Source organism: Poecilia latipinna, unplaced genomic scaffold (genome assembly GCF_001443285.1).
Source record: "Poecilia latipinna isolate Pla-1442-1.1 unplaced genomic scaffold, P_latipinna-1.0 Scaffold1444, whole genome shotgun sequence".
Lineage (NCBI taxonomy): Eukaryota > Metazoa > Chordata > Actinopteri > Cyprinodontiformes > Poeciliidae > Poecilia > Poecilia latipinna.
Window position 1 is genome coordinate 74,773 of NW_015114060.1, and position 9,933 is coordinate 84,705.

At 46.6% G+C, this 9,933-nt stretch overlaps 1 protein-coding gene across 2 annotated transcripts in view; it reads left to right on the plus strand.

The window, feature by feature from the left end:
• The first annotated feature begins 20 nt into the window (after nucleotides 1-20).
• The window catches only part of LOC106962667 (interleukin-1 receptor accessory protein), a 15,478-nt gene continuing 5,565 nt past the window's right edge, over nucleotides 21-9,933 (plus strand). Inside the window, exons 1-10 of one of the 2 annotated variants that reach the window (XM_015057220.1) lie at nucleotides 21-544; nucleotides 2,192-2,262; nucleotides 6,167-6,362; nucleotides 6,443-6,526; nucleotides 7,386-7,608; nucleotides 7,685-7,853; nucleotides 7,944-8,015; nucleotides 8,716-8,848; nucleotides 8,960-9,105; nucleotides 9,177-9,320. In XM_015057220.1, the coding sequence (XP_014912706.1) occupies nucleotides 543-544; nucleotides 2,192-2,262; nucleotides 6,167-6,362; nucleotides 6,443-6,526; nucleotides 7,386-7,608; nucleotides 7,685-7,853; nucleotides 7,944-8,015; nucleotides 8,716-8,848; nucleotides 8,960-9,105; nucleotides 9,177-9,320 (1,240 nt within the window). In that variant the 5' untranslated portion in view covers nucleotides 21-542. Of the gene's footprint in view, nucleotides 545-2,191; nucleotides 2,263-5,754; nucleotides 6,016-6,166; nucleotides 6,363-6,442; nucleotides 6,527-7,385; nucleotides 7,609-7,684; nucleotides 7,854-7,943; nucleotides 8,016-8,715; nucleotides 8,849-8,959; nucleotides 9,106-9,176; nucleotides 9,321-9,933 lie in introns of those variants that run through there. The other variant, XM_015057221.1, reaches the window with a different exon arrangement.

Consider the following 9,933-nt stretch of genomic DNA (forward strand, 5'->3'; position numbering starts at 1 on the left):
CCTCATAGAGGGGGCGGAGCGCGGACCGGAATCAACTTCTACTTCCTACTTCACAAACACACCAACTCCGCTCTGCGTGGCTCAACCACCTCCCTGCGCGTTTCACGCACTTTTCTCAGGTTACAAGTACCGCAAAGTCCGATTCGATTCGGTTCCGAACCGCTCCGTCCTGTTCGGACCGAACCGTTAACTGGACTTTTGGGTCCAGTTAACGGGTTGGGCGGGTTTAATTAGAGAAGTAAGAGTGGAATGGTTCTGATTTGGGATCGTTAATCAGGGGGACACTTTGGAGAAGTTCCTGGACCACCCAGACCGAACCGGACCGGCTCGGTGCTGCAGATTTACGGCCGGACCGGAACCCTGACGTGGGTTGTTGATCATCAGCTGCCCGAACCGGAGCTGCTCCCCTTCCAACCCCGGGCAGGAGGACTCTGACACCCCGGTCCAGATCCTGGTTCTGTACCGTTTCCAGGTTCTGAGCAGCCCCGAAAGGCTCGTCCGGACCGGATCCAACTGTCCCGACGCCCCCCGACCTTCTGTTAATGTAAGTCACCTCCTGTCGGAGTATTTTCTCTAAATCTGCAGTTTTTTAAATGAAGTCTGGTACTGTGGACAGTTACGCTTTAACTCCTACGTTTTTCTGATGATAAAAAGTACTTTGCGTCCTTTGACTCATTAAAACTCGATCATGATCAGACCACCAGCCCGATGAGTCATGTTCTACTGCAGTTCTGACCCATTATAGAGCTCTGCTCTGTGTCATTCTGGTCGGAGATCCACTGAGCGGATCTCCATTTAAAAATCCCCAAATTTATGTAAGATCGATTTTATCCCGTAATCAGTGTTTGAAAGTAGACCTGTACACTTGAATTCTAGTTTCCAATTAAATTTAACGTTTCGTCACCCATAAAAAACCAAACTGCATGCACTCATAATTTTAGTTGAAGTTTCAGTGAAAATTTATGATGAAAGTTTATATTTGAGCCAAAAATGTGGATTATTTCTGAACCTGAGGTTGTTAACGTTCAGCAACAGAAGGCGGCTCTGAATAATTGATCTGAGGAGCAGTTTGATCTGTTTGTGCTGCTCATCGATCGGCTCTCATAATCAGATTATGGTGGCTCTGGTCAATTTGGGGAGTCTGCAGAGATCAGCAGAAAGAGCCGCAGCCTCCTCATCTTCATCACTGTCATCCTCATCATCAGATGTGGAAACGCTTCATGAAGCAGCAGGACGATTTTATTTCCTCCACATTTAATCTGCTCCTTTAATAAACACAAGAACCTGGAAAATGGTTGGAGGAAGTTTCACTGCAGTGATAAACTTCCCAGAATTCCCATTAACACACACACACACACACACACACACACACACAGGGAGGAAGGTGTTCCAGCGTTGGTTTTATTGAGCTCCTCCTGGCAGGAGGTGTGTGTGTGATGGATGGTGTTGTTGGGCAGTTCTGGTTCTGTATGTCCCTCCAGGGATCCCCTCACTCCACCTGATCATCCTCCGTGACACATTAGCCTCCGTCTGTCTCCTCCGGCCGCCCTCCATCTTCTCTCTTACAGCTATCAGCTTCGCAAACGTCCCGACTGACGGCGGGAAAATCCTGGCTTTCCCTCTGGTTTCATGGAGTTCTGGAGTCAGAAACGGTTTTAATTCTGGAGGAATTAGCCAGCAGCGAGTACCGCTCCCTCCAGGTCAAAGGTCAGGCTCTACCTGCCTGCCTATTGGGTAGATACGAATGGATCAAACGGAGCATTCAAAAATACAGCAGACATATTTGTGCTACGTTAGCTAGCATGTGCTACATTCAGTAAACAGTGGGCATTTATCGTATCGTTTATCGTGATGAATTTCTAAGAATTTTGATTTATCATTTTCACAATGAATTTTAATTAATGATTGAAAAAACCCAAAGCTGTCCAAACTGTCAGGGTTTTTCTGTTTGGTTGATGGAGCATCAGTAACATAAAGTCATATTTTCATACATTTCAGATCACGCCACTCTTCTTTATGTGTGAAGCGTATTACAGTGGGAATGTTTCTCAAGAGCAGTATTTGTGTTTTTGTGTAGTTCATGATTCCTGCAGAGCCTTTAAACCCGAGTGAAAACGGTCGGCTTCTGGATCCGGTTTAAACCAGATACAAACCTGGACATGACTAACGAGGCTGTTCTTCTTCTCCGCAGGGCGTCCTTCGTCCTCCTCTTCCTCCTGGCTTTGACGGGCAGAGCCGTCGGCCAAACCAACGACTCGACAGGTGGGTGACGGGTCGGGGGCGGTCCCTGTGGGCGGTTAGGAGGCGGAGTCAGCGGTCCGAGTCGGTTCCGAACTTCAGAGTTTCTCCTTCAGCTTTTTCTCCTCAAACTGTTTCTGCTTCAAAATGAAACGTTTGAAGTTTTTCTGCAGATTATTTAATCTGATGACGTTAACGAGGTGCTGAGCGTCTCCATGGCGACGGCTCATTAATGTCTGAGGGGGTGATGGATGCAGCTGCTGGGATGATGGAGGAAAACCGCGTGGGATTCTGGGAAACCGGGCTGCTCACGCTGAGCAGCGCCGCTGAGCCCAGGTCGGATTCTGGAACCAGAACCAGAACCGGACTCAGCAGCGCTTCCAGACAGCCGGTTCCACCTGCAGACCCGATCAATAACACAAAATAACAATAACTTCTCATTAATATCTACAGGAAATCTGCTTTCACTTTTAAAACCATTTTTAGGTTTTAATGTAAAAAAAACTTTTTTAAAACGCAACAGCTGCATTTTCCTTTTGATGCTAAAATTTGCACATAATTTCCAGCTGAATAACAAAAAAATGGATTTAAATAAAACCGACCTGAAGTTTCATTCTGGTCTGGAAATTAAATGTAATTATTCCACAAATAAAAGGACAAGCAGCTAAAACCTGCATTTATTATTAAAAGTATTTAAAGCTTCAGTTGTTTATCATCTTAGTCAAAGTTTTTAAGAGTCGTGTTTGAAGGTCCAGAGAGCCGGCCGTGGGTCCGGAGCCGCAGGTTGAACTACATGACCTTTAACCTTTTCAGTCTTAATGCACAAAAACCATTTTTTCTCTTCTGAGGCCCAAAAACTCAAATTATTGCTATTAATTATTGACTCACTTCTTTGCTGCTTCCCTTCCTGCAGTCAAAGCACTGCACACCAATCACCTGCATATTTATTTTCAGTGAGGAGGTTTTACTATGTTTAGAGAAATGCAGACGCCTCATTTCTGTTTGAAACGCTGAGATATTTCCTGAGGAAAGTCATTTCCACCTGGATGCAGATAAAATCTGTTGTGAGTAAAATTCCTCACATTCATCTCAGTTCTGCTGAACAGAACCGGCTGGAGAAGCACTTCCTGTTTCCTGATGAGGTCAGAGTCTGAAACACGGACGGACGGATGTCTCCCTGCAGCAGCAGCAGGATGCGGACATCTGGAGGGTTTAATAGAAAGACGAATCCTCCGGCAGGGAAAAGCTGACAGGTCAATTACCGACACGCAGCGCGGGGCTCTGTTCAGAGAGGATCCATTAATCCAGAACTCGGCAGTCAGATCCAGGAGCTGCCGGGCCGAACCGGGTTCTCCCTGAGCAGGAAGCTAAATATGTTCTCATTTCCCTATCAGCCTAAAAGTTGCTGTTTGTGTATTTTTATTATATTGTTTAAAGCTTTTATGTTCCAATATCTGTTGAAACAAACAAATGTGATCATCTTGTGACCTACTGTTTATTATAATAGTTGGAGCTAACGCCATTAGCACAAGGTTTAAATCTGGTTCTAACACATTAGCAGAAGCTAACGTCCTTAGGACAAGCTATTCAAGCTAGAGCTAACACCTTTAGCAGGAGCAAACACACTATCACCTAGAGCTAACACAATCTTCACAAACTAACAAAATTAGCAGGCGCTAACACCGTTAGCACGAGCTATTCAAGGTCGAGGTAACCCCATCAACGACAGCTGACATTATTAGCAGAAGCTAATGTCATCATCTAGACCTAACACCATTAGCTAGAGCTAACATTTTTAGCAGGGGCTAACGTGAAATCAAAACAGATTGAAGATAATGAATGGATGTTTAAAGTAACAATGAAGCATCTTGAGATCTTTGAAACAATTTTATGTTTGACAAAATGTTTTGATGCTAACCATAACATCTGTAGTTAGCATCTAGAGCTATTTGGTATTTCCAAACAGCAGCCAACAGTCTTCTCTTCCTCCGTTTGGTCCTCCTCGTCTTCATTTCTGCTGTTTATTTCTTCACTGCCTTCCATTTCAAATTGAAGGAGCTAAAAGCTTCATAGCGCCTAGCATGCAACATTTTCCCAGGACCCAGCTTAACAACATGGCGGCGGCCGAGTGACAATATTTTATTTCAGTTTTTGAAAACAGTTATCCATCCGTCCATCCATTTTCTTCTTCTACCTGGAAAACTATTATTTCATCTAAAATAAAGACTATTGTTCAATCTAATCATGGAGACATTTCAGATTTTCCTGTGAGTTATCTTTGTGGTGCTTCTTAAGGAGTTCAGAGTTCTGGTCCTTGGTGGTCCAGTCAAAGTTTGGGTTCTTTGGACGAGCTGTCTGTGGTCACATCGGGGCGTTTCCATGGCGTTGGGACCTTTAAAGGTTTCCTGTCGGTGTAATCGTCCGGCTCCAGTCCAATTAAGCGTCTCCTGATGAATGGGGATCATCTGCGGTCCGACCGGACCCGGCCGACTGATCCGCTCTGTCTTCGGAACCATCAGTCAGAAAATCAATCAGAGGGAAATGAGTCGACGCTAATTTAGATGATTGATGTTCGGTGTGAATTCCCAGAGTGACAGTTTGCAGAATCTCCATTAAAAGCTCTGGTGGTGAGGCGGCTTCATCCTGTTATGGGATGTGATTTGTACCGGTCATGAATGATCTGGTTCTGATCGGGTTTGAAGTTTTGCCGCCATTTTTGTATCTGCAGTTCGACTCTATGCAGACGACGCCTTTCTATTTGCTGAAGATACAAATTGATTATTTCCTTTTAAAGGCAATAAAAGCTGAATGTTTCCTTTGCTTTGGAAGTAAAAACGGGTCCAGACCTTTTGGGTCGACCCGGGTTCTGAGCCACAGAAGATATTTCATACCTTGCATTCATTCTGCATATTAATAAAAGCATCTGAAGCAGCAGAGCTTCCAGGATGGCGATCCGGATCGGAAAACTCTGGTCAGATTTAATGAACCTTTGACTTCCAGCTGCCCGATCGGGTCGGTTCTGTCCAGAAAGCATGTAATGGATCCACCAGCTGATGGACTGCAGTCCTTTAATGAGGCGGAAGTCTGGAAGTCCACCTCTGGAGCGGATCCGGATCCATCAGAACCAGAAACGGCAGCAGGTGTTTGGGTTGTGGAGCTGGTTCCTTCATATGGACAGTATTTGGGTCCAGTTCTCCAGTCAGGGGTCGCTGACCTGTGACCTCTGACCCTCATGGCTCTGTTGGATGTTCCTCCAGACTCTGATCAGAACTCTGAGACTCGGACTGAGTAAAGACTTTAGATCCATTTAAAAATAATTTAATTATCTGTAGAAACAAATAATAATAATAATAATAATAATAATAATAATAATGAAGAACGTAACACAGAACTCTGAATGGAACCTGGTTTGGACCGTCTGTCCCTCCCAGCGCCTCTCCAGAACCAGCAGCAGTTCTGGTTCCGGTCCATAGAACAGGACTGAGCTGTGTTTTAGTCAGAAGAGACTAAATGTCCATCTTGTCCTGGAAACACTGGAGTCCCTCAGGACAGACGGACGGTCTGATAATCGGATCAGGGTGGACGGAGGGAGGCATAGTCATCAATATCTAACTGATGTAAAAGCTGCTCTCTGAACATTAAATGGATTTCAGTAGAATCTCATTAAGAGGCGTAACCATGACGACGGTTGCTGTCCTGAAACCGTCGGATCTTTGGTTCTGATCCGAACATCAGCTACTTGTTCTGCAGGCGGTTCTGTTCCGGCCCAGAAGCCCAGTTAGGCTCCTAATAAGAGTTTAAGGAGTGAACGTTTTTCTGACGGCTGATTGGCTGGTTCAGCCAGAGCTGCTTTCTGATTGGACGCAGGAATTTAAATATTTAAAGAAAGTTTTGTGTCTAAACGCTGTTTGCCTTCCTGCCTGTGCAGAACCGATGTGCCACGACTGGGGCGAGTCCAGTGAGGCGGCGGTTCTGGTTCTGGACGGCGAGGCCGGCTGGGTCTCCTGCCCGCTCTTCTCTCACCCGGCCGTCTACAACTACACGACGGCCCAGAGCGCCGGGCACGACCTGGTCTGGTACCGCCTGCTGGACGGCCACGACCTGGAGCAGCCCATCCCCTACAGGTAACCATGGAAACCGCCGACCCGCCAGGGGTCGCTGTGACCGGGTTGGTTCTGATTCTGGTTCTGATTGTCGCCTGCAGCGCGCGGGTCAGCAGAGAGCGGGAACGGCTGTGGCTGCAGCCGGCCGTCGCTAACGACACGGGGCAGTACATCTGCATGCTGCGGTGAGTCCCGTTTCCACGGAAAGAACCTGCCCCTGCTTTTGCACATCATTTCCCTTTGAGCTACAAACTCGTGCGTTTTTCGCTGGAAGCAGCAGAGGAACGTAGAAAAGAGTCAAAGTGGAAACAGAGTGAGGCCAAGAAAAACCCACAAAACCAAGTTCTGCCGGGTTTCTGGGTCACGGCCCAGTTCTGGTTCCTGGCAGCTCAGAAAACCACCAGAAGGTTTGGCGTCCTGCTCACCTCAGATGGTCCCACTCTGACCCGATTCTGGTTAAACAAACTCAGCGGTGGGCACACTTCCGCTAACTGCTAATGTGCTAACAGCAGGGCTAACTTTCCATTTAGCGTTTTGCTAACTTTGAAAACATTTGCTAACATAAATTAATTTCTCCAGATAAATTTATAGCATTGATCACTCAGCTCTTTAATAAACACTTTATACATTTTTTTATCCTTTTTCATATAAACTTGCTTTGTTGTTTTTTCAAAGGCAAAAACAACAGATGGTGAAGTTAGATCAATAACTGATTGATTAGATCAATAACTGATTGATTAGATCAATAACTGATTGATGTTCAGCCACTTTCACACCAACCTGTTCCATTAATCTCAGCAGGAATAGTTTTTTGTTGGCCAACATTTATCAGGACGTTTCCACTCCACAGTTTCCACTTTCACTATTAAACTGTTTGTTTTCCACCAAACGTTTTATTGATCACCGATAACGATCGTTCAGGGTTTTCGTGCTGGATGGGTCCTGCTCTAGCTGAAGCTAACGTTTACCTCCGGCCGACTAATGATGATGAAATGAAAACGGTTTCATGTTTGGATAAACGTGCCGGTTCTGGTCCGCATGCAGCAACAAGTCGTCCTGCAGCAGGATCGCCGTGCGTCTACAGGTGCTGCAGCGGGACCAGGCGGTCCAATCCGCCGGATGCCCACAGGTTGCCATGGCAGCGACTGAGGAGCTGATCGGCTTCCAGCAGGGGAAGACGCTGACGTGTCCAAACCTGCAGGACGCCTCCAAGATGGCCGACAGCGACCCGACGGTCAACTGGACCTACGTGAAACAAGATATGTCGGTAAGGCGGCGGCCCGTAACCGTTTGGGTCAGAATAATCCGGGTCAGCTTCTAAACGCCGCCATGTTGTCTCCCAGAAGTGTGATCCGTACCCGTTCTGGGACATTCACCGGGAGCAGGTCGGAACCAGGCTCCGGATCTACACCATGGTGAGTCCGTATGAGGGCCTGTACATCTGCACGGTCCGGTACCAGCGGAGAGGCGGGTCGCTGAGCTTCACCAGGAGCATCAAAGTCTCAGGGATCTGTGAGTCCGAACCGCCTCCGGAGGTTCAGGCGGTACCGGGCGGTACCAGGCAGACCCGCCCAGGTAAACTCTGCTGTCTTCTGCCTGCAGATCCCACCACCGTGTCCAAAGACCCGACCATCCTCCACCCGACCAACGGGAAGGTCTTCCCAGTCAGAACCAGTAAGTAGCTACTGGACCGGACCGGATCAGCAGAACACAGGTCTGGATCTGCCAGACAGATCGGTCACTGCTAAAGCTTTTCAGCTTGGGGTGTAATATGGAGCTACACTGGGGCCATAAATATTCAATAATTTTTTTTACTGAAAAATCTTTTCAGTTTCCGTTTAACTGAATTTTATCTTGAAACTTTTTTCCAGTTTCAAAACTTTTTCAGTTTAAACATAAATTTTTTTCTTGAAAAATATTTTTAAGTTTACTTTTTTTTCAGGTTTAAAACTTTTTTTTTTGTTTTTGTTTCAAATTTTATGGCACGGATTCAGCTCCATATAGACCAGATATTTTCAGTGAGTTTGTGTTTTCAAGGCCTTTTGAAGGGAAAAATTACAAAACTATTAGAATAAGAATAATTTAGTTAAAATGTTCGTTTGAGCCCAAAGACCATTGGCAGAACCCGATCCGATGTTCAAATGCGGCGGCGCCGTTCTGCAGCAGAACCTTTACTGCTGACATTTGATCAGGAATTCAAGGTTTAGAGAAGGATTTTCAGGAAGAAGGAAACAAACCTAAATTATTTGTTTAGTTGATCCGTTTTATCCAGTAAACCTGGAGCTCCATGCTGCATTCAGGGCCGCGTGTTTTCCAGAGCACTGAGGAAGAGGAGGCTGCTCCGGTTCTGATTCTGGTTTGTGTTTCCTGTCAGGCTCAGACATCCACCTGACCTGCAGAGGCCTGCTTCCTTTCATCATCGACAAACCTGAGCGGGAGATTTGGTGGACGGTGGATGGGAAGAGGGTGGAGCAGCTGAACGACGGCCGCTTCAGCCAGACCAACAGGTAGAGACGGGTTCACAACCAAACCATGTAGAACGTGTGTTTGGGTTTCAGTTGGGGAACAGAGATTTCCTCTGGACTGATGGTGTTTGTGTCTGAATTGTCCGCTTGCAGTACAATAGACGACCACCGTGACCTGAAAGCAGAGACAATCCTGAATATCAGAGATGTCCAATCTGAAGATCTGCAGCGAAACTTCACCTGCTCAGTGAGAAATGCGCGCGGCTCCATGGCCCGCTGGGTTCAGCTGGAGGAAGAGGGTGAGGAAGACTCTGGGTTGAACGCTTGCTGAAGCTCTGTGGGTGCTAACCGGCAGCTGTTTTGTTTCCAGTGTCGCTGCCCTCCGTGGAGCTGGGCTGTGGCCTCGGCGTCACGCTGGTGCTCATGCTGCTGCTCTTCGTGGTTTACCACGTCTTCTGGCTGGAGCTGCTGCTGCTGTACCGCTCCTGGTTCGGCACCGACGAGCGGCACACAGGTAGGCTCCCCAACTCAGCACCTCCAGGATACGGGACACTACGGTTTGGCTTAAAGCATCCCAGCTGATGCAGGACATTTTTTACACACGGCTGAACCGCTCGGCGGTCCGACTCGCTGCCTTTCAGAGAGGAAAGGTCTGCAGCACTGCCATATTTTCACTGTTTATTTTACTGACTGCGCTCTGAGCTTTTAGTGTATTAAACCGTTCATAAAAACGGAGCGACACCGTCAAACACCCAGACGTGTTTTATAGCAAAGCTTTTAAATCTGAGCGCCACCTGCTCTGCTGCCAGTTAAATCTACAAAGTGAAAGCTGTAAACGTCTTCCTGCGACTCGGGTCCAAACTCTGCAGATCTTTAAGAACTGAGAAATAAATGACGTCACCTAAAATGTCAAATAGATCCGATATCGTGGGGGATTTTCTGCTTTCTCTCAGGCGAAACTGGTTTCACAAAACATGTTGAGACAAGATCTCAAAATTAGTAGAGAAGGAAAATTATCTGTTTTTTGTGTAAAAAAAACAAAAAAAAACAGTTTCGACACATTTGGAAACCGCACACAGCACTTTAGAGATAAAACCCCTAATCATTAAGTTTACTTTAACTGATGA